Source organism: Pagrus major, chromosome 16, assembly GCF_040436345.1.
Source record: "Pagrus major chromosome 16, Pma_NU_1.0".
Taxonomy (NCBI): domain Eukaryota; kingdom Metazoa; phylum Chordata; class Actinopteri; order Spariformes; family Sparidae; genus Pagrus; species Pagrus major.
In genome coordinates, this window is record NC_133230.1 from 3,562,828 (window position 1) to 3,587,685 (window position 24,858).

At 40.3% G+C, this 24,858-nt stretch overlaps 1 protein-coding gene across 6 annotated transcripts; it reads left to right on the forward strand.

The window, feature by feature from the left end:
• Nucleotides 1-606: 606 nt before the first annotated feature.
• Nucleotides 607-24,392, forward strand: letm1 (leucine zipper-EF-hand containing transmembrane protein 1). Of its 6 annotated transcripts, XM_073482971.1 has the most exons (16): nt 607-973; nt 7,322-7,379; nt 8,572-9,064; nt 11,741-11,884; nt 12,745-12,882; nt 13,098-13,301; nt 13,418-13,537; nt 13,759-13,890; nt 14,037-14,195; nt 14,368-14,466; nt 14,835-14,867; nt 15,709-15,843; nt 15,939-16,132; nt 17,035-17,067; nt 17,580-17,736; nt 18,092-24,392. In XM_073482971.1, exons 1-16 carry the CDS (start codon nt 895-897, stop codon nt 18,242-18,244), a joined length of 2,331 nt encoding a protein of 776 aa, XP_073339072.1. In that variant the 5' UTR covers nt 607-894; the 3' UTR covers nt 18,245-24,392. The 6 variants fall into 6 exon arrangements, with proteins under 6 accessions (XP_073339072.1, XP_073339074.1, XP_073339075.1 ...); XM_073482973.1 differs by lacking the exon at nt 17,035-17,067; XM_073482974.1 differs by lacking the exon at nt 17,035-17,067 and having other exon boundaries at nt 17,598-17,736.
• Nucleotides 24,393-24,858: the final 466 nt, after the last annotated feature.

Here is a 24,858-nt window from a genome sequence, read left to right on the forward strand (position 1 = left end):
ACACTTCTGTTTAATCAGATCAGAAATACTTTTTTTGTCCCCAAGCTGAAATTGGTTTATAAATCAGTTTATAAATTGCATTTAAATTGTGTTGTTTTTGCATTTAACTTTTTTGAAGATGAAATGTCATGTCGCCTGTCTTTTTTCTTTTAATTTTCTCTTTTTATTCAAGCACTTGAAATACATACAAACAATCCATACAAGTTAAAAACTCCAGTCCACCCTCAGCACAACCAAACATCAACAAACAAAACAAAACACAGTTTAGAGGTCTGCAAACTAAAAGGAGTACATTTAAAAAAATATGATTTCAAATCTGTAACCTTAAAAGTGTGACAGGAGGGCAATATTTCAAGCCTTTTAATTTAATTAATGTGATATTTTGTGAAATAATAATTAAATTAATTATTAATAATCATTAATTAATATAAATTTCATCTGGAGAGAAGTTGGACTTGTTAAAGATGAGTAAAATATCAATCTCTGAAAGGTATTTCTGTGAATGTCACCTGTCAACCACCTTGCAAACACCGGAACCACGTGCTTTTATTTTATAGACGCGCCGGAAGTTCATCCCATCAGAAGCCGCTTAACGAACAACACAGCATTGACGTCACTAGGGGAGCCTGGCCCGGCTAGCTGTCATTCGCGTCAAAGGGAAGGGCATGACATGGAGCTAAATCTTCCGATGTGCATTTATAAGTGCGTCGTAACTTGTTGAAAAGCCCGAGAGGATTTTATTTTCTTTGTTTTCGTAGCAACAACGCGTCGACTCGTTTCGACGTCTCGATTAAAACAAGAGGCTAGCTAACCGGCTAGCTAGCTAGCTCGCTAACTTAACTGTAACTGTTTAAAAAAAAAAAAAAAGGGTAGCTGACACAGACGAGCCTCCGCATGGCGTTAATCCTGTTTACCAGGTCCCGGGCACCTTTGATGAAAACGTCCAGGTCTCTAAAGAGCGAATTCAGGAAAGGTAAGCTTTTATTTTTGTTCGTGTGTTCATCTTTATAACTCGGCTGTTTGTGTTTATTATGATAACGGCGACGCTGTTAAGCTAATTTAACTCGTTAGCATGTGGTGGCAGGTTGGTTCTGGATTTGCCGTGTTTGTGGGTTTTTCGGGAAGACGGTGGGTGACTCAAGGTGACAGCAGATAACTAAGCATCCCACGTGAAACCGTCTATCATTCATTATTTTTAAGCTACACGTCAGGTATTAGCTGTATCGCATGTTAGCTTTAGCGCTATAACCCTGAGGAGAATGGGCTTTTCCAGGCACTGCACCTTTTCTGATGGGGGAAATTCAAGAAGGAGCCAAACGCGATTAGGGAGTCAGGTTATGTGAGGACAACCTGGTGACTGTGATGGCTGGCGAGCGCCCCCTCCTTCCACTGCAGTCTGAGAGGATGCTTGTTGTAATGGCAGACAGGTCCCCTTTCTGTTTATTCAGCTCCTAGGAGATGTCCTTAAAACACCAAGATGCACTGTGAGGAAACAAAATGTGGATTTTAAAGCCATATTTTGGCTCTGTGGGTGCTGATTTCTTCAAATGCATTGTTTTGTGACCATGTAGCACAGTTTGAGTCAGTCATCTGTTTATTCTTGGGTGTTTAGACACGGTTCAGAGATGTTGAACCACAGGAATGGTGTTGTTTTAAAATGCAGAGCACTGTGGGGGATTTTTTTTGTGCATGTCCAAACGACTCACATTTGACTTTCACTTTTGCTTTGGAAAAGGTTGAAATGTGTTCAGGAAGGTGATGGATGACTCGAGGTTTTTTAAAAGCTACAAATTAAATTCAAGGAGCAAAACACGATTAAGGCATCAGGTTATCTGAGGACAACCTGCAGGCTGTTCCGGCTAGCGAGCGCCCCCTCCATCTACTGCAGTCTGAGAGGATGCGGTTGCCATGGCAGTCAGGTACTCCTCTGTACATCATCACCCAAGCCCGTATTGCGCGAAGGAAAAGGGTGGGATTAAAACAAAATGAGGCCATATTTTTGTTCTGTGGTGCGCTGATTTCTTCAAGGTAACCCAGATGTCTTGTGTTGAGACCATGCAGCACAGTCTGACTCGGCCGTGTGTTTATTGTTGGTGTTTAGATAAGATGGAGAAATACTAAACCACAGGAATGATGATGCTGCAAATGCAGAGTACTCTGGGAATTTTGTGCTTCTCCGAACTAGGACTTTCACTTTTGGTTTGTATACAGTGTTTGTCTGACATTTTGAATTCACCAATAGATAACAAATGCTATAAAATGTTAAAGGTTAGCTTTGGTTTAATTACATTTATATCTCAGGGACCATGTCTGAAATCATTTCATACAAAAAGAAGAGATGCTTTGTACCACATTTGGTGACTAGTAGCTGTAATTTACAATGATGTCAAGTAAAGAGAAAGAACAAGTATATAAATACGGTTAATAAAAAACACTTTTCATCCCACTTTTGATTAGTCAGTATAATATGTATGTGTTCGCTGTCCCTTTAATATCTCTTGGTGTATAAAATCATTCTGTAAACACTGAGCAAGACCGTTTTGTAGAAATATTAAACTTGTATGTGTTCTTCGCACCTGAAAACACAGATTTAATGAACAATGCCACTGTTAGAAATGCCTCTGACACTGCCTAAAATGCTTAAATCGATATTGGCAGGTTCTCAAGTCTGCACCAATCCAATACCACATAATTTATTTAGTAGAAACAGGAGCCTTTGACTTCCCAGCAGCATCCTGTACACCTGTATTCAACATAACAGATATTTACTGCACAAATAGCCAAACAGACAAACAAACATATTGCGATCATGTTGATTCTCGATTAGTGTGGTTGATCATTTTTGCTCCACAATTTTCATTTTCCCGGAAAACAAATGATTAAAATCACTTCAACTTAACTGACCTAAACTCTCCACCTCACTTCATTCATTGTATTCGTGTCCACATCTTTTTTATCTCCGCTGACTTGAACTGGGCATCGATCAAACTGCTCCAGTAATTTCATGTCATCATGTTCTTGATAAGCATGTGAGCTGCTGTTTATCACTGCTGCCAGTGAGTGGTGTTGAAGACGTTAAAGAGCTGATACAGATCAAAATATCTCTGTCTGTAGTTTGGTTGGTGCATTAAAGCTGTGCTTATAAATAGACGAGAGGCTCATAAAGGGAATTTGTCTGTCTGCACTGGATGGACTGAGACTGTGTTCCTGGCTTTAGGCCCAGATTATCAGACAAATTGCGTTGCTTCCACGAAGAAAGGTCAGTGCCTCTTTTAACTCCACCTGAGACGCACTGGGCTTCACCTTCTCATTTTCTTTTCATGTCTGTGCTCATATTCAGGTTGAGATATTCTCCATTACAAGATCATATCTTGCTTGTGAATATCCCATTGTAAAAACAGCAGCCTGTGTGTTATTGATACTTCACTAAATGAGTGATCCAAGGACAATAAAGACAATTTTTAGCTCCTGCTCTGGCTGCTGAACATTGACCAGTATGCTGTCTTTGCAAAGTAGGTCTATAGCTGTTGTCAAGCAAAGGTTGTAAGGTCAAAGGTAATAAAGATTATAGCATTATCTAACACATCGTCAATAAACTACAGGAGAAACGAGTGTTAGCTGTGATCACGTGATGGTACACATGCATAGGTGTAAGTGAACAATTAGTCGTTTGTATGGGGGCATCTGAAACAACAAGCATGTATGGAGCAGACTTTTTTTTTTAAATCTATTTAGAGCGTTTACTCATTTTATGTGGTTTTTCCCAGCTGAGGCAACCGTCATTGTTTACTCACTGATATCCCTGGAAATGTGAGTCTCAGTCTCAGTATGACTCCGGGTTTATTCTGAGGGGGAAGTGACCCAGAAACGTCATAATTTATGGAGACTGTGAGGGGATGATGCGTGACATTTGAGAGCCAGTAAATCCACATACGTAGGAAGCCAAGCATTTAAACACAAACCGCAGTCTGGACTTCAGCTGACACAGATTCTGTGCAATAAACACGCTTCTTCTGAGTCCAGGTCACATTTGTTTCCAAGTGTTCACAGTGGGGCTAAACAGATATAAGACAGGTAGAAGGCTTAGGTGCATGTATTTGGCAGCGGGTTTGGGGAAGAGCGTCTTTTTCTGACATATCCGACAACATACATGCCAATATCAGTATATCTGCAATAGACCGATAGTGGGGTTCCTCTCCAAGAAAACCTTTACCTTTTCCAATTAAAACAAAATGCAAATTCACATCATTTTAGACCATTTTTATTAACATATCTGTGTATGAAATGTTAGAAACGCTAGATCAGATTATAAGTAATAAACACCCAAAAAGCTAAATGATAAAACTGGATAAAGTTCGATCTGTTATGTAGATTTCATGCTCTCCACATTGATTGTGTTTTAGAGTGTGCACATGCTTGGCAGGAAAATTGAATGTTTTTCAATAAAAATATGCAATTTTACGTCATTTTAGACCATGATTATGTCCGTGTATTAAAACAAATTGGAAAAGCTAGAGCAGGTATATTAACAATACACAAAAATCTTAATTGACCTTTCTATAGAAGTCCTGTGGGGACTAACTCGACCATTAGTCTGGGAAAAGTCTTTCAGTTAGTCACTTATGATAAAACAATGCATATTTTGCATCAGATCCAATATATTGTTAGATGTTAACATAGTAACTTCAAGACAACTGTAGCTGAGGACACAAGTCACAAATAATCTGTCCTCACTCGACCTCGTTAGCTGCAAAGAAGTGGCTCCAGGCCTGTTTGCTGATACTCTGCTCACACTCCCACAGTGAATGAGGAAGTGTTATTAGACTGCCGGTTTAGCACTTCACAGTCAGACAGCTGCAGGCTGTGGGTCACACACGAGTTGGCTGTTGCACGTGAAAGCTTGATGACCTAGTCGTGACCTTCCAGGGCCAGACCTAGTTTATATTGAGGTCAAGACCAAACCTAGGCCATAAACACAGTCACACAGTCCTATTACTTTACACATGCAACAGTAATGCTTCAGAAATGAGCATGTTTCTGTGGAGGCCCTATGTTGTAGTCAGGAGGTCCATGCTTCATAAGATACAAGAGATTTCTTGTTTTAACTAATGCTAATTATTAACTTGGTATTCTTTCCCACATTCATGAAAACACGAACACACCCCTCAGAGCTATAATCACAACATTTGTCCGTCAACACTGATCTGGTTTGGATCAACATGTTAGCGATGCAGCATTTGATTTGTTCTCAGGATGATATATCCTAAGAAGTTTATTCTAACTGAAGTTAAGTCAACATACGTGGTGCCATATTACTGTGGTAAGTCGACAGAAACGGTGCATTTACTGGAATCATTTTGAGTTTGACTCTTGTTTGAATGAGGTTTTTGTGCGTGAGTCATGATCTCCTCTGCATTCTGCAGCTTTGTGTCAACACAGCAAGTAATGACCACATTGTCTGGGAAACAGAAAATATAACTGAAAAAATGAACCTTTTTTGAATCAGTCTTCTGAATTTCTGTCCCCTGTAGCGTCTACAGCGTTTATTGCATGAGTGGCATCCCTGTTGCTCCTCCTGAGGTTTCTGTTCTTCCTGCTAACGCTTATCTGAAGCGTCTAGGAATAGATACTGGGCATGATATGCTGAACAGATTGTGAAGCCCTTAGGGGCAAATTTGTGATTTTGAGCTTCATAAATAAAACTGACTTGATTAGAAAATTCACTCAGGGTTTAGTACAAGACACAGGTCATTTTTTAATGTCTGTGTGTAAACGCAACACGTTATAGAAACATCATGCGAGGACTAGTGTTGTCAAAAATATCAAGCAGGGTGACACGTGTGTAAATTATCTTGGATGCTGTTGCTGTTCTTTGTTCTTTGTTGAATTAATCTTTAAATAAAAATCCCAAATGTTATGTTGTGATAGTTTTTCCCCATGGTATCGAATATTATCAATAAATCTGCTGATTACTTCCACAATTAGCCGATTAATCGCTGTGAAATGTAAAAAAAAACAGTATAAAAAATGCTCATCAGAGTTTCCCAGATGTCTTCAAATTGTCCAATTTTGTCCAAACAACAGTCCAAAACCTAAAAACTCAAATATACGTACATTTAAGAAGCTGAAACCAGCAAATGTTTGGCATTTTTTGCTTGAAAAATAACATTGCAGCTTTAATCTACATTATGATAAAGAAATACTTGTATCCACCATTATGTTATTTGAAGATAAGCATGTTGTAACATACAAATTTCCCCTCAGGGATCATTAAAGTGTTTCTGATTCTGATTTCTGACAAGAAAGTGAACAAATGCAGTAAATACATTATCCATGTATTGTAATAAATATAAGCGGTACAACGAGAATGTCAAATTTATCTATGTAGAGGTGTGAATGTGAAACCAAAATTGTAAAAACCCCGGGGAAATAAAACCACAGAGGAAACCCAGCAGCAGCAGAGTGTATCTGCACGTTCAGCCCAGGTGAATGGTGCAGGGTGAGGTTAGATTATCTACTGTATTTCCAGGGTTTTCTGTCTGTGCTACAGTTGCTGGCTGTTGAGCCACAAAGGTGACACCGTTCCAGTAAACTCTGCGTCCTCTCCTGGCCGCCCGCCACAGCCCGTCATGTTCAACCAGGCCTTACTGGATTCACTCCAGCCGGCCATGTGAGCGCCAGAGGAAGGGCGGGGCTAGGCCATGTGCTGCGACGTGATTGGTTTAAAGTGTCTCACCACTCCGCCCCCTCTGTCTGCATGTACATCGCACATCACGGTGGCACAGGGCCTCTGGGGGTTTGGGAGCCCCTCTGTGGGCCTCACGGAGGGTGTGAATATCCCGACCTTCAAGATACTACCAGAAGAATAATGCACCTCACGTGTTTGGCAGAGATCTTCACAGATAACACACACTACGAAATATATTAAAAGATGTTTAAGACGGTCTCTGAAATGAGTTGTAGACTACAAGAGGGAATAACTCGATCTAAAGGACATTTTGGATAACAGCATTCATGCTATCTTCATCAAGGCCTGATTAAAGCCTGATAAAACAGTGAAAAGACCTTTCCAAGATTGCAGAACACTTTCATAATAGACGTCATGTTATATCATTATATTACATAATCAGTTAAAAGCCCCTGTGTTTCTGCCGGTGTCACTGCCGGGTCAGTGAATTCAGAAATATCGCATGAGACTGGCCGGAGCCTACAGATAGCTGCGGATGTGTGATGGTCATGAGTATCCTCTGTGTGTCCCTCTCTGTCTAATGGCTCATTATCAGAACAGCTGCTCATGTTTTTTTTTTCTTCTTCCTTTCAGGGAAACTACAAGATGGTGCCTGTTTCAACTGCACAGCGCTCAGACTCTCCAGTCAGAAGTAAGCCAGTTAAATGTGTCTGCTGTTTCCTGAAAACATCAGAAAAGAACTTAAATAATATGAAAAAACTGGTTTCTTGGTTTTTAGGAGCTCTGTGCCTCACATTTTGTCTAAAACCTGTAACATTTGAGTCGTTTTTATGGATACAGATACCTTATACTTGGTCATTTGCCAAGTGTAGCGGCTGATGCGTGCTAACACAACACCAGGCACGCCTTTATTTATCCAAGCACTAACATCATATCAAAAGATTAGGTCTCGAAAGCTTTCTTGGATGCTGTTTCTATGTTAGAAACCACCCACTTTTCTGAAAAGGTTTTGTATTTCATTCCAGTGAAAGTGTTTTTCCACCCAATGAAACCAGATATTTCCTCTTTGTAAGCAAGTATTTGCAAGAATTGTGTTAATGAATATCCTGACTGTCAAATAGCTTTCATTTAGTGAACAAGTGATTTTAAATCCTGTTGCTTTCTGGAAAAAACGTACCAGTAAGAGTTTATTTCTGAGTAGTTTTCCCCTTGCGATCGTACAGTTCAATCATCGGTTCAGAGACGCAGAAAACAGTCCGTGGTGTTCGGCATCTTTCAATTGTCCTTATTGAATTTCCACCATTCTCAGAGGAAAATACCCTGAAAATAAAGATAGTGAGAGTCGTCCACAGACACATAGAAAACCAATAAGTCTACATTATAAAATATATGAAAAATGAACAAATAATTACTCTTAAATTCTCTTAAATCACATCAGTGATAAAGTATGAAGTAGTTTAGTCAGAAATACATCTGTTTTTAATTGTAGTCTTGCAGTTTTTCATATAGAAAAACATCGTTCCTTTTCATGGGGACCAATTTTCTGTTTACATTCAGTGTCACTCACCAAAACACAACATGCTTTTCCTTTTAGAGTGTATTCCCCTCCTCATAAAACACTCGCAAAGCCTGTTTTGTTGTTTGGAAAACTTTGACTTTTACTTGCAAGTAGTCTCTTTCTTCCCTGCCCATGTTCGGGTATTGATGCGTTTGTTTAGCACTTTTCTAACTGTCAGTGATTTGTGTCAGTCATGCACAGGAGCAAACCAAACTCATAGCTCCGACAGTGGCCAGAAACTCCACAGGGTACCTTTAAATTTTAAAACAGTACTTTTCAGTCTGAACTTTGTATTCTGAAGTTCTTCATCCTGTTGTCTCCTCAGACTCGATGGGCTCCGACTCGGCAGCTTGTCCCAGGTCTCTTCCTCCAGTCCTTCCCTCCCCCTGTCAGATGTCAACGTGGGCCCCTGCCAGAGCCCGGACTCACAGCGGCTCTACTGCGCCTTTGTGTTGGGGGGCTCCTCTTCACCGTACCCTGCAATCACAACGGGGACCCAGTGGACGATAGCACGACCGCAGGACATCTCCCGCGTTCGGTGGATACACACCTCCAGGAGGAGATGGGACGACTCGAAGGTGGAGAAGTCGCTGCGTTCGTTAAAGGACAAGAAGAAGAAGCTGGAGGAGGGAGGGCCGGTGTACAGCCCCGCGCTGGACGCAGAACCTATGAGAAGGACGATCCGACAGCGGGTTTTAGATGAAATCAAACACTACTATCACGGCTTCAGGCTGCTGTGGATTGATACCACCATCGCAGGCAGGATGCTGTGGAGGGTGCTGAACGGACACCCCCTGTCCCGCCGCGAGAGGAGACAGGTGAGGTCTGCAGGGAAGGAAATAGGTTTTTTTTCTTTGGAGAGCAAATCTGTTTAAAAAAGGTGATCCCTCAACCGTCAGTCAGTGTTTCCAGAGAAAGAAAGCTTTCCTGAGCAGATAATCAGCATGAGTTTAGAGATCAGAGATGACTGAGCACGGTTTAAGTCTGACAGCACAGACATCTTGTTCTGTAATGTTTAATCCACAGCTTCCCACACCTAATGGGATCAATTATAGAAATTGGCTGCACGCTGAGTGTTTACTCACCAGGCGCTCTGCAGATTGTGCCGCCTGATTAAAGCTCTTTAGGAAGAAGCTTTACATGTTGCTTCTTTGATACTGAAACTCCTTGTTTAACTTCAGCTTCACTTATTGTTCTCATTATTCTTTCTTGGTTTTCACAGAATATTTCAATGCAGTTGAAAAAAAGAAAAACTGCAAAAGAATCTTAACTTTAGTGACTAAAAGTCAGTTTTCTAAAAGATCTGCTGCAACTGATGATGATTTAACCGTTACATGATGGATTATATGTTGTTAAAATAACTTTAAAACAAAAAAAAAGTTAGATGTTGCTCGGCTGAGACATGTAGGCCTGTCACAACAATTATCATACGTGCATCTTGACTTTTTGATGTATGTACATGACCTCGATCATAATGCCCATTGTGTTTACAAGCGCATTTGTTCACATAAATTTGTCAACAACATTTTACGCACCTCAGCTTTTTCTTTCACCTTTTATTTATTGTTTTGCATATATAAATACATATTATTTACTGATATGTGGATGACGTAAGTTAATAACAAGGTTTTTATACTCACTAATTCAAACTGGATGCAGTAAAAAACTGAATTTACAGTGAAGTACTGTGGTAGTGAAGCAGTAAAAATTGTTTGAAAGGTCAGATTCATCTGATATTTTTTGACATGATTCTGAATCTGCCTGCAGTCTGGATTGAAGCCACAGCACTGCAGTTATCTGCTGCAGTTGCTGGTGCACAGTTGCCATTTCAGGGAAGATGAGCAGGTCACCTCAGGTCTCTTACTCTTACATGTCCCTCAACAGTCCAGGATGGTACAGACTTAGTGGCCTGGTTTGGTAACTGGCAAGTCGTGATGCTCCTCTGCTGCTCTTGTGCTGAGATAAGAGCCACAGATTCAAAATTCACCGACTACTTTTAGACTGAGTTAAAACAAAACCATTACCATTTAAATTCTGTTTGTTTATCTGCCAGAGCATCTGGCAGAAACAATTCTTGATAGTCCACATTCAAGAAGTTACCATGACGCATTTCAAGCAAGGTAGATGAGTAGATCCTGACATAATCATCACGCTTAACTCAAAATCTTCTGTACGGTATCTGGCATTGGTGAGAGCATTTGAGCTAAGCTAGTTCCAAATGTACAACATTTAAATGTCCAAGATGATGATGAAATACCTGCTCAAATGTATTTCGAGTGCAGGATCTTCAGAGGAATGTACAGGTGTTACTCTTCCAGACGTTAGGCATGTTTACAATGTAGTTTCACGAGTCATACTGACACATGACGACAATGGGACCAGTCATTGGTTTGCAAAGGGATGAAGATCGTTATAAAAATCCACTTGGCTGCAAGAAGAGTTACAGCATTCATGTTTATTACTTATTTATAACATGTACCGTGCTCAGTGTGGAAATACAGGCTTACTGCTGGTCAGTGCTGATGATGACCACAGCCCCCCGCCACATTAAACCCGCTCCACCAGCACATCTGCACCTTTTCAAATGCAGCTGACTCCCTCGGAGCGCATGTCCCGAGCCCATCTACACCCCATTCATCTAACCTGCACTGGTTTTGCCTCCTTAATCTCCCCTTTTCATATTCACTTACAATACTCAGGCCTCCGTTTAAGGCTTCTTCTATTTTAATCTGTCACCCCCTCCTCCCTCCTTTGATGTGAAGCTCTGGGAGATGATATACATGTCAATGGGCCTGCGGACAAAGGCCCTTTCACTCAGGCTGGCCTAATTCCTTCACCCTACTTTTCCACTGACATGCAGGTGGAAAGGCCGTAGAAAAGAGGGACTCGTGTTTTGGCCTTCTTTCCTCAGGGCCATTTTTCTGTAGATGGATGCTTGGGATTGTGTTCCTGGGGCCGGTCAGTAAGCCACAGTCGGACAGCTGTACAATAAAGCAGACCAGTGTTGGCCTGGTGCTTCTATACTCTGAGGATTGTTCAGGTCGGTGCTGAACAAATGTGCTTCCTGTTGGCTCAAGTGGGCAGTTTCTGAGGCAGAATGTTCACTTTGGTCCACGGCTCCATGCAAATGTCGCACCGATGAATTAGGAGGTTTCTGTTGCTCTGGGGATGTATGGGCTCAGGGTGAGAAGTGCTGACTGTTGAAACTGTTATAAGAGGGATTGAGCAGGGTGATTGTACCAAGGGACAAAGGAAGATGAGGTAAACATTTTCACATTGGTGCCTGTTGGCTTTTTCCGCTCGCTGCTGCTCTCTGCTGGAGGCTCGCACGAACTTCAGCCTGGTGGAAATGAATGGTACTGTGGGGCCCATGGTCCACATGTTAGGGAGAGCCATGTTCATTGTTGACAATCCAAACACAAGCAGAGACCAGGACAATAAAAAGCATAAAAAGAGTCAGTTCTAATTCCAGTTTTTCCATATTTTCTCCCCAGTTTCTCAGAACATGTGCCGACGTCTTCAGACTTCTTCCCTTCCTGGTGTTCATCATCGTCCCCTTCATGGAGTTCCTGCTTCCTGTGGCTCTGAAACTTTTCCCCAACATGCTGCCGTCCACCTTCGAGACACAGTCAAAGAAGGTAACCGAAGCTGCCTGAGACGGAGGAAATGTGCAAAATAAAGTTCGGGTGTTATTTTGCTAGATTCTGGCGCTGCAGTAAAAAATACTGGTGTGGTTTGAGACACATAAGCTCAACTAAGACTGCAACTAAAAACGATTTTTCCATTTTTCTTGGTTGATTGTTTTGTCATGTCAAGGTGACAAAAAACATGGCCTTTGTTTTGTTTGAATAAACCCCCAAAATATTCAGTTTGCAGTCATATATGACAGAAAAGCATGTAATCCTTTTATGTGAGAAGCAGGAACCAGAGAATATTTGGTCTTTTTAGTGATTAATCGATTATAATTGACGAAACAATGAATCAATTATTTGCTGTGGCTTCGAGCTCAGCACCAGTAATATAATCTAATTATCTGCAAATTGATGTTTCTGAACAAGCCAAGTAAAATCAATATTGCAGTCTCCATTCAGATTTGAATAAACTAATAAAATCTGAATGGTCGCCCATGACGTGAACTTTCACGCAGGATCCTGCTGAGGTGATCAGGCTGTTGTCTCATCCTGACAAGGGTTAATCCCTCTTAGAGTCTGAACCACAGCGTAACACGATCCCTGACCTGTTGTTCTATACTGTTTATCCTGGCAGTGATTTAATTATGCAAATGTCCTTGATTTAAAACAAAAATCAGTTACTTTTTATTGTCACGTTATATTCTTTTCTCTTTCTGTTGTCACTTTCACCACAGTTTCATCCTATTTCACCACATAGTCTATAAAATTTAACGGCACACTCAACAAATTGTCGTTTATTATATTAATAATGAAATTGGGGATTTATTTTCACATCACATTAAATTAGGATTTTCTTTGTTTTTTAGGAGGAGAGGTTAAAAACGGAGCTGAGAGTCAAACTGGAGATGGCCAAGTTCTTGCAGGACACCATCGAGGAGATCGCTCTGAGGAACAAGGCTGCCCAGGGAAATGTGACGGAGGAGTTCTCCACCTTCTTCCAGAAGGTTGGTGTCCGTGTTCAATGAGTCAGGGAGGCGACCAATGATTGCTCAGTACTGCCCTCTGGTGGTAGAAACAATGAAATGTCTGTGCTTGGTGTAATGTACAGCTGGAGTAAGTAAAATGGTTGAAAAATAAGGTCATCACAAGAGGTCACTATCTTCTCAACTTAAATACTTTGTGTAAGAAGTTTTAAGTTATAACTTTTTCATCTTCACAGATTCGGGACTCTGGTGAGCGTCCCAGTAATGAGCAGATCCTGAAGTTCTCCAAACTGTTCGAGGACGAGCTGACTCTGGACAACCTGACCCGACCTCAGCTGGTGGCTCTCTGCCGTCTCCTGGAGCTGCAGTCCATCGGGACCAACAACTTCCTCCGTTTCCAGCTCATCATGAAGCTGAGGGCCATCCGTGCAGATGACAAGGTAAAATACTCTTGTAGATGCAGTTATTTTTTCTTTCTTTCTCCTTCCTTTTTTGACACTATTTAAACAGAAGGTAGTTGGTCATTATATGCTTTGTGTGAACTGTGTTTATCCAGCTTATAGCGGAGGAAGGGGTGGCAAGTCTGAACGTGAACGAGGTGCAGGCGGCCTGTCGTGTCAGAGGGATGAGATCACTCGGAGTCACTGAGGAACGACTGAGAGAGCAACTCGTCCAGGTAACAACAGCAAACAGAGATGGAGGATATTTTCAGAATCAGTGACGGGAAGGCTACTTTCGAAATGTCACACTGAAATTGAAACAAATTGAATATATTCAGGTGCTTTGACTTATCAGAAGTTATGTCGGCTCCATCACCAATGTTAAGGAAGTTTAATGAGATTTGAACTCGTCTTTCTGTTGGTATAAGCTCTGTCATGTTATATTCGGCTCTTGTAGTGGCTGGAGCTGCACCTGAAACAGCAGATCCCCACGTCTCTGCTGCTGCTGTCCCGAGCCATGTACCTCCCCGACACACTTTCCCCCGCCGACCAGCTGAAGACGACCCTGCAGACGCTGCCTGAGATGGTGGTACGTTAAGAGGCCTGAGCTGGGACGTGTAACTCTTAGTAGAAAGTAGAAACACTTCTGGGCGTCCTTGCTCAGCTATTGAAATGTATCAATTACTTTATGGTTTATATAAGTAAAAAAGTTTTATTCTGCTCTCTCGTCTCCAGACAAAGGAGGCCCAGTTGATGGTGGCAGAGATGGAGCTCTCCAAAGTCGACAATAAGACCAAGGTGGAGGCTACACTACAGGAGGAGTGGGCGATACGCCAGGACAACAAGGACAGGGAGATGGAGAGGTTGGCGGATGCTGCGGAGAAGGCTGCCAGGGTAACAACTCGGATCATGTGTTTTTATTGTTCAGAAACATATTTGACTACCTTCTGGTACCGATACATAAGTCTGTGTTATCCTACAGATAATGAGGAGGACTTCTTTGACTTCATGACTTTATTAATCCATGTTGTTCATTGTGTTTTTGCCCCGTCACTGTCTTCTACAGGAGGGAGAGTTGGAGCTCGAAGCAGAGCCAACAAAAGCTGACACAGCTGCTCACTCAGAGACACTGAGGGATACAGCACCTGTCATCGAGGGAATCAAGGTAACGTCTCTGAAAATACAATCTGTGTTGCTTGTTAACAAGTAATATCCTCTCTAAAGCTGTTAGTATCCGAGATACGGGCTACATTTAACACTATGCATATCAATATATGTATATACGATACAATATGCCCTCATACCCTTGAAATATGTTGTTATTTCTTTTCCTAATCAGTCCGGACATTAGTAAAGATAATACTGTCTTCATGTGGTTGAAGAATTGTTTTAACAGAAACAAAATTTATGTCACGGAGGATTTTATTATAACTCTTTCCTCCGTGGTACAACACATGAATATTTGCTATTACTTATCTCTACCCAGAATGTAATTTATGTGTCATTCACTTGTTGCCACCTTCTGTCACACAGTTTGGACAGTGGCAGACATTCCTGCGCTTCCAGGTTAGGTTTATAACGATGTCTCCTCCCAGTCAACCCTCACATCCACACCAGTTTATCCCTGCACGCACAGTTTCTGGTCTTTTCCTCTGAGCGAACCCAGATGAGTGTTAAAACAGTACTTGCATGTAATTCTGGCATTTCTTTGAGCTATTTCAAGCTGCGCCGTTTGATCTCAGATTCAGTAGCAGTAATAACATAATGACAGGAAATAACCCTCAAATGCAAGGCTTTATGAGTATGATAAGATGAATGTCGACATGCTTTCTTATTTTTACTAGAATCTGATATTTGAAACCTTTTAAGTATAAAATCCTGGCAGCTAAGGTCAACATATACCAGCATTGCCTTACTTATTATAGAAAGTCCGACTTATGGTGCTAAAGAAAAGCTAAACATGATGTGCAAGTTCTGTTTGACCCACATCTATACAGACTTCTCCTTCTCTTCTCCTTGTTGATCCTTCCAGGTTGACCAAGTTGAACCTTTCCTTCCCTCACTAACAGCCTTTGTAGTTTCCACAGAGTTTCTCTTCATCATGTGTTTTTAGGGTTTTGGGGAGTATCCCAGCATCCTCCACAGCTTCCCTCTTTTACCCATTTTCTGTGTTTGGGTCGGTCTCTTATGTGGGTTTATATTAAATGCACATGCGGTGCTTGTTAAGTGGTGCACTTTTTGGAGTGCAAAGCAGTTTTTAGAGGGAAAATATGACCTTAAGTGGCTGTTTTTATCATTCAGTATCTAAAAAGTAGTCCTTAAAGCAGTTTTAATGTGGTCTGCTTCACAGGACGCATTGTCTCAATATGTAGGAGCATATTTCTTCAATCGTATGTTTGTGTTCCAGGGTGAGGAGATCACCAAAGAGGAGATCGACATGTTGAGTGATGCGTGCTCAAAGCTGAAGGAGCAGAAGAGGCTGTTGACTCTGGAGAAAGAAGAGCTGGAAGAACTGAAGGATGATGTTCAGGAATACAACGAGGTGCCTGTTTTAGACTTGTAATCATTGCAGAATATCAAAAGTTAGAGGTTTTAAGAGTATTTTGTTCAATTGTGTATTCATGTGTGTTTTCAAAGGATCTGGAGGAGATAAAGAAAGAGCTTTCTAAGACTGGCCAAGAAAAGGCGATAGAGGAGTCGAAGGCGAGCCAGCGTCTGTCAAAGAGGGTGAACCGCATGATCGGTCGCATCGACAAGATCATCCTGGAGCTGGAGAAGGACAAGGTGATCCTGGACGGACAGATGGACAGTGGTACCACCCCACCTGTCGGGTAAGAGCTGAATATATTACTTTAACCGCTATGCTTCTGTATGTAGAGCTTCAGAATAGTTAATGCTGCTGCTGGTCAAACATTTTCTAATTAATGTTTAAAATATAGGGCTGACAATGTTTTATATTTAAGATATTGTCAACTTTTGCTTCTTTGAAAAGACCAAAAGAGATTTTAGTCCGTCTTGGACACAGATATATGGTAAAAAAGCCGAAAATCAACCTCATGTCTGCGAGTTAAGTTTAGAGTCGTAGTCAGGAGGTGTTGCTCTGTTCAGCAGTTTAAAAACCTGCCTACCAATGATTGTTATTAATCCTCTCATCTCACTCTCAGAAATCAAAGAAATAATCCTAATGCATCATCAAAATGGTAACTATTACGTCAAGACAAGAGCTCTGTCATGACTGCGCACCAGCTGTAGTTTGTGTGTCTGTCGTGAAGGATGCAAAGCTTTTGAAAGTTATTAATGCAAAGACAACTTTATCTTTATTTTGCATCATTTTCTTTAACTCTCATGGCATACAGTATATTATGATGGTGTCTTTATTACATTTTAGATTTGAAATAGGGCTGCTACTGCAATTATTTCTTGATTAATCAATTCGTCATTTGGTCTTTAAAATGTCAGAATTAGTTTCATAGTTGACAACTAATTGACTTATTGTTGCAGCTCTGTTTTAAAGCAGTGATCAGTGTTTATGCTGTATTTTTGTTGTTGTCATCATCATCTTCATGGTCATCTTCATCATCATTACTTTCATCTGTAAAATGGTGGTGGAGATAAAAAAAAACAGGGAATAAAAGTTTTTCCCAGAAAAAAAGACAACAAAAAGTTATTAAACTATGCCAGTTGTTACTTTACAATTATAAGACCACATCCTAATTGATTCAAAATTTTACAGATTATTCTTTACTAAACATAGTGATGCCACAAGGTAAGCTGAAACTGTGGTAAACCGCCATTTGCTTGCTTGCCAAACGCTAACATTGCATTGTTGTTGTCAACCGTCATCTGCCATAGAGGATCACCAGAGTGCTGCCCACCGGTTGCTGTGGATCCATTTTTAATACACAGTTTATGCTCCTGAATTAATTAAATCACATTTAATATGAAGATCTAACTCAAACTGCTTGATTTGGAAGATTCAAGACTGCCCAAACTTTTATTTGTTTAGTTTTTGTCAGAGATGTTGGACCTCTACTGAGGCTGATTAGAAATTGTTTTAAAATTTCCAAATTCTTTGTGCTTTTAAAACAAATCAGTGAAAAAAAAAAACATCTATTAATTTTAAAGCTGCATTTTCAGCATGAAATTAACAAAAATTGAAAAAGTTGAAAATCCATTTTGATTGGTGTGATCTGGGAACCTTGAATGCAGCATGTTGAGCTCAGACTTTCTCCACCACTTCTCCATGACATCTGGTTACAAACCGTTCCCTGTATGCAGTCTGTTCTACACCTTCAGGGAGAACCTCATCAGCATCGACGAGCTGATCAACGTCATGCGGCAGATCCAGAACATTCCAGAGCACAAGCTGCAGAGCATCGCCGACGCTCTCGACGACAACAAGGACGGGAAGATTGACATCGACGACGTCATCAAAGTACGTTGGACAGTATGATACAAAATGAGGAATACTGTTTTTCCAATTACCAGATCATTCTGAGTTTTGTTTTAAAGACAAAAGGGTAGCTGGCACACAGTGTCATCGCTAGTTAATGACCGACGCAGTTGTCATTTTCATACCCAGCACTGTATTTGTATCCAATTGTGCGTCCATTGGCGTGTTTGTCTTAAAAATGAGGTGTGGTCAGGTGCATCTTAAGACAGCAAAAAGTGTACGCAGTATTTTTTTCAGCTACTTAAAGGGCGCATTATTGAGCAGCTCTGATGGAGCTCGGGATTTATCAGGAGGACGACTTGCTTTATTGTTTCACTTTTGTCTTGCGTCATCTCAGGTGGTGGAACTGATCGACAAGGAGGACTTGGACATCTCCACCTCTCAGGTGGCTGACATCATGGTGATGCTGCAGAAGGAGGAGAAGCTGATGGAGAAGGAAAAGGCCAAAGAGAAGGCGGAGAAGGAAAAGGCAGCCACACTCAACAGCTAACTCCTTTTCCACAAAGACACAAAAAAAATGACCGCTGAGAAGTTTGTGACTTGTACCCGGTCACAGAATATTCTGGACTCAGACCGAGGGAGAGTCACGAGGTAACAGCTGCCTTCTCAGAAAGTCACAACAAATTTAGCTCTTAAAAAGATAGTTAAAATAATGTAGAAAAAAAAAAAAAAGGGCATATTGCCTTTTAAAACGCACAAAATTAGAAAGAAACTTAAATTGTAATTATGTTAAACTCTTCTGGACTGATCATGTATTATATGTTAATATTTGGTTTTGTGTAATTTTACTCAATAATTTATTAACAGAGGGAACACAATGGCGTGAGACAATGAGTTAAGAGTTGGCAAAGGAGGAAAATGATCAAGAATTATGTTTGGAAAATCTATTTATCAGGAGATTTATTGTTTAAAGATTGAGGTGAACCGTCTTTGCCTTTTCATTTCATTCATGTCATCATCTCGGAGAAATGAGAGATCATTTCTGGACTTTGCACAGTAAAAAAAAAAAAAAAAATCATGTCATCACCATCATTTCTTTTCCTCTTAGATTTTGTTTATCCATCATGCTCCCATATTGTAAAGTTATTTTTTTGAATTGTACTTGGGCAGGGTAGCTTATTGCCGGCTTTAGGATGTTAAATGGTGGCTGCAACCAAATATAAAATTACTCACAACTTAAAAATTAATTAAAAAAACATCGAATTATGTGTACAAGTTGTATTAAAGATCATAGCTTTGCAATCATTCCCACTAAAACAAGTAAACAGAGGATTCATGCTGAAGAAGTGTTGGATATTTGTCCAAAAAGCCAAGAACTGAAGCTAGCAACATTTACATCAATATTAAAACTGACTGTACTGTCATTTCTTTTTATTTTGTACTTACTACATAATAATTTCTTGTCTCGTTTTAGCACAGCTCTTCATATCTGTTCCTGTTGTGTTCATTAGATTTTCTGTAAAAATGCCAAAGTTGCACTGTGGCACATTTAATAAAGCAACAAGATTCAGATTTTTCCTGAAAACGACAAATCAGAAAAGACTCCAGTGAGGATCATAATCAGTATAATGAATATCTGTCAGCTGACAGCTGGTAGCGTTATAAGTCGTCATTAGTTTGGAGGTCGTCTGATGAATGTTATGTAGTTTATCTTGTAGACATGAGTAGTTTAATGACCGTGGTAATCTTGAGCTCCATAGTTGGAGATGCAAAGTGGCCTTCTCTTGACGCAGATGTTGTGGATCATAAACTGTTGTGTATTTATTTTGGAGTGTTTTCAGAAGGTGGTAGAGTTTTGATATTCTTCTCACTGTGGATTAACTTGATGTAATTTAGTGTTGGTGTTTAGTGACGGATGAATTCGAGTTTTTTTTGCACTGTAGCAACGAATTTGTGTGGACGAGGCGATGATTTCTGTTAATATTTGAGTCGACTACTGACGATACATTCATCTCACTGCCTGGTGGCTTTTCTTCTACTGTGTTCACGTTGCAAGCAGCTTGGTGTTCTCTGACAACTAGAGCCGACATGATATCGATATATTGGCTGATATTCTTTTACATATATTGATATTTGCCTACGTACGTAATAGAGTCAGGATATTTCACTAAACTTTCTTCATCAGTGCACTGAAACTTAAACTACACTGAAAAAATGTTATATTGGTGGATATCGGCCAACTGATATATACACTGACAACATGGCTTCAGCTAATCATTATCTTGCCATTATTTGTTTTGTTTAATTGTTTAATATATAAAATGTCAAGAAAGTTAAGAAAAAGGCACAAAAGACAAAGGTGTATCAAAAAATTGTCACATTCTGCGTATTGACATTTGTTTTGTAAGTAAGTTTAACAATATCTTCATTTTTTAAAATGATTTTACAGTTTAACTAACCTCAGAAATGGATTCCTGCGCCATGCTTTGGTTTTTAGGACATTTACTTCCATAGTCAATCAAATAAAAGGCTGAGTCGGGAAAATTGGGAAGCTCTGAGTGTTTGTAATCAGTTTCTCATTAATTCTGCTCTGCAAAGCATAGCAATTGATCATATTGAAATCTGAATTTCTCAGCTGACAGGACTCTTAAACGTCCATTATTTTCAGCTCTGAATGAATGAACAGACGTCTGCTGAGCTGTTTGTCATGTCGCTTGCAGTGTGAATTCACAGTCGAAGGCTGATTCTTCTTTACTGTCCGATTAAATTGAATATCTGGTAGTTTGTGGTCGTAGAAGAGCTCGGGTGTGACCGTAGAAGACAGAGTGGTACTTGAGATAACGCTGAGTGGATGACGCTCCGTTTAATCCTTTCCCGGAATCTGCTGTCAGACGTGTGGATGATGAGGAGCTCGTTGGTCCTCCGTCAGACACTGTCCCAGTTCAGACCCAGCTCTGCCTGACAGGCCGAGGGCTCTGCTTCGCCTGGGACCAGTGAGACTGATGGGTGCAGGGTAAACACTCGGCCCATACATGGGCCACAGCCAGCTCCGCTGGAGGGTTGTGTTTAGGTTAGAGACGATCCGGTGGGACATGGCACGCTCTCTGCAGCATTAATCATCAGTCAGTGTAAACACGTCAGTGGAACGTTGTGACAACATCTCGATTACACTTGGCAGGAACGAGAGGTGTTTGTGTCCCCGTGCCTGACAGGTCGGACTCAGGGGAGCGCTGTGTACATTAGCAGCACTGCCACTGTTTGTAGGCATGGAGGGGTCAAAGGTCAGATCAGGGGGGTTCATGACAGGGACGTATACCAGGAAGGCATGTGAGGCTCAGTGAAGTCACTCAATTCCGGTAGATTAATTTGTAAAGTCGACTTTTTACCGGGTGATTTTGGCAGCTGAGGATAAAAAATGATTGTTTCTGTGATCAGAAAATAAAAATGGCAACTGTATGATAATTGATTAGTTGTTGAGATGATCATTAATGGCAGGCCCTCATTTACAGTGATGTCAAGTAACAGTTTAAAATATGATAAAAGATACGAAATATTAAAAAGATTTAGAAAGAGAACTGTTAATCAAAGCAAGTATATAAATACAGTTCGTGAAAGATGCACGATTCACAAACAATCCCGTTAAAACTGGCACAAACAAGAAGCTGTGTGGTTTATGATTATGTCACCAAATGGTATCGGTGTTCAACACAAACTCGAGGGGCTCAAGGGAGATTAATCAATTAATGAAAATAATAATAATAACGTTCTGGATTTCATTGTCTCAGGGGCCTGAAACAGCACGGGCCCTTTGCATTTTTTAATACAGTGCTGTGTTTGTTCTGAAGGCCTGAAAGAAATCTGGAAAATATAAAAAAGCTGATTAGGCCTGCAGTTGTTTTCACTTCTGATTATTTTTTACATGAATCTGTTAATAATTTTAGATAATTGTGAAAAATGCCCTTCACAACCTCTCGGCATCGAAGCTAACGTCATTAAAATGTTTGTTTTTGGGTCATAAAACCTCTAAAATTTAGCTTACAGTGATGAAAAACAGCATTTTAAACTAGCGAATGTTGCTTGTTTTGTCTGACAAAGCCCAAAATCTACAATATATTCATTATACAAACAAACTTCTTTATAAATTACTTTAATAGATTATAAGAATATTTCTATCCTCACGCAGTTTATGCTCCTGCAGGTCTTTACTTTCATAAAGAGAGATGTATTTCAGCTGTACAGTCGGTGATCTGACATGACAGTCATATTTCCCCACATGCTACCGAGACGTGATTATGATTTATGAAAACCTGTCAAACCATCAAGAAATCCTGGAAAAAATAATTAGATTTTGAAATGGAGAAAATGTTTAAACTCTCATGTGGAGATCAGCCGAAATACCACACGCCAGTCACTGAACACAGACAAAGACAAAGAATATGTTTGCTTTTTACTTCCACAAACCGCAGACGTCTTATTTACAAGAACTTCTGCAGCCGTGAATGTTTAGTTTTGATGTTTGTGCGTCCTCGTCGTCTTTGGCTGCGGTGTGAGGAGCCGAGCTGCGTTCACGGCTCACCGCTGGCAGCAGTGTTGCACTGTTGTTGTTGAAGCTGCTTCTTTAAACAGAGTCTACCTAAGGGAGGAGAGGAGGGAGGGTGAGAGGAGAGATGCAGTTGGCAGCAGAAGCATTTTGACAGCGAGCTTAAATCAGTCGTTTGTCACTGTCGAGTCGAGCCAGGAGTCGTTCTCCGCCTCGCTTTTTTCTTTTAGTGACTTTAATTTGATACTTTCGAAGAAGAAACGCCTGATTGTAGCTCGCTGTTGTGATTCTCTGCCCCGCTCTCTGTCGAGTGTTGCCACTGTGTAAATGCACTATTCATGTTTGATGCAGTCGGTGCGCGTTAATGTTCGGACTCAGGGTGTGAATGTGGTGCGAGCAGCTTCGGTGTTGCGATATACAAAACCGTCCTATAAAGATTCCTGTTTGAGTTTGAGGAGACGAGTCGTAGCTCTCGTGATACTAGAAGAACAAATATTTAAAGCAATAAGTCATTTATGCATCATGTAACTCTTTGAATTTCTCTCATTTTTGAGGTGTGTATAAATTGTTAAAACTATATTGTAACACATAATTTAGTAAAAAGGATGCTATGATTAAAAAAAACAAAGAAAGTGATGTTTGGATTCTGCTTCTCTTCTTGATATCAGGCTGATTATTTGGGAGTTGATGCACTTGTAGTTGACTGTTTGAACACAGATGTACCCACGTGTTTTTCCTTTTTTTTAAAAAAAGTATTTTGCACTAGCCCTTTTTATCACTAGAGGAATGCTATTTTTTGTAGAGTATATACGAATATATGATTTTTCTCTTGAGGTGGAGGTGAGGAGACTGAAAGTAGGACCAGCAGTGTTGTTAAAGTCTGCTTGTACAGATACAGAGCAGCTCAGACCTCTCTCAGGTTCAAACTGAAAATTAAACTAAACTTTAACTGCATTTTAAATAATAGTGCAGCCACCATCTTTTTACACAAGAAACTTGTTGTTCAGACAGAAAACGAAGCCGATTTCTACCATTAAATTCTGGTTCTATTTGTTATTTACAGCTTGTCCTCATCAGAGAAACAACCAAGAAGATCGACTGTGAAAGCAGCTTATTACGACCCATATTTACGATTCTTGTAAGGTGGCGTCCTCTAGTGGCCGTAGTTATTATTACGGCAGCAAAGGAGGAAGTCAGCTGAAGTAGTTTTGAGAGTAGGCTTGAGCTAATATCGCGATTTTTGCCATCATATGCGATATTTTTCACAATATCGAATGTCGAACAGCTGTCATGGCAGCTTCAGGCTTTTATTTTGAAAAGAAAATGCAGGCTGAGCTGTAGTGGCGGCGGAGGCAACATGCATCGATACTTGGGAGGTTACTTCAGGTTAATTGGCCTGATGTAGCTGCATGCAGGTAGAGCTTTAACATACAGACTCGGAGGACTTAGTTTATAAGAAGAACGCCAGCTCACCAATTTTGGCAATATTTTGGGTTTAAAGAGGGAGAAAAAGGCGAGCCGAGGGATTTGAATGAGGCTGCATGTCGTCTGTGCCGTAAGACGATAATATCGTCTATCGCGGTATTCGGCCAGGACAAAAACTTTGGATATTGCTGTAGTTATTTCACTCAACTGGAAATGAAAAGACATGACTTGATACAAATTCTCCAGGCTGGTGGCAAATTAAATGTGCTTTCCTTTTCTGTCTGACCACACATTAAAGATTCAAAAATGTTTAAAAGCCTTGTGTTTTGCAGCCACAACCAATTAACAGGATATTAATTCCCAAACAAAGTTCTCAAATCTACTCGAGGTTTTAAAAGAAAGAAAACAACAGAAACAGAAATCAGGAAAAATCGACTGGTTACATCATCTGGATCATATTGGAATGAAAATAATCTTAATAAAAGTTTATTTATTTATTTATTTAATCAAGTTTTCCAAAGTTTTTTTTTTTTATATTCATCCAAATGTGGAGACGTTCTTCAGGAAACGACCAGAACTGGATTTCAGTTGAACTTGAATCTCAAATGTATAAAAAAAGCTTCAGGTTTTTTTTTGTTTTTGTTTTTTTTTAACACAAATCAAGTGTTCATGTAAAGAAACATAATTCACTAAATGAATCAGAAGTGTTGAATAAATCATGGATGATCCTGGATTCCTCTTTGTTTTCTCTGTTTTACATCTCTTCATACGTCACTCATCACTTCCACGCAGCCATTTAAGGTTGTGTGTGTGTCATCTCTAAATCCTTCCTCCTTCCATGCAGCCATTTTTTTTTTTGGTATTATTTCTCATCCCAAGCCCTCATTCCTGAGTCCTTACCAGGCTCGCCACAGAGCCTCCGTCCCCTGCCGCTGGAATGCACCCAGACGTATTTATCCAGCGACAGTTTTACCGTCTGTGTGTAAGTGGTTCTTTTAACAGACTGAAGCAGGATACACAAGCGCATAAAAGACATAAAAGAGGCTGGTGTTTAACCCTTTATGTGCACTGAGGTTAACTGGCAGAGAGCTTGTAACCAGGAGCTTCCTGACAGATCTGATCTGGTTGTCGAATGTGATGGTATGAAGGCTGAAAGGCTTACGAGCTTGTTAAGATTTAACCACAAGTTCTTCTGTAGG

Bases quoted from the DNA above. Each gene is read 5' to 3' on its own strand.
- letm1 (XM_073482971.1), top strand. From the start codon at position 895: ATGGCGTTAATCCTGTTTACCAGGTCCCGGGCACCTTTGATGAAAACG. The intron at 974-7,321 runs GTAAGCTTTTAT...TCTTCCTTTCAG, and splicing joins AAAGAGCGAATTCAGGAAAG to GGAAACTACAAGATGGTGCC. The intron at 12,883-13,097 runs GTTGGTGTCCGT...TCATCTTCACAG, and splicing joins TCTCCACCTTCTTCCAGAAG to ATTCGGGACTCTGGTGAGCG.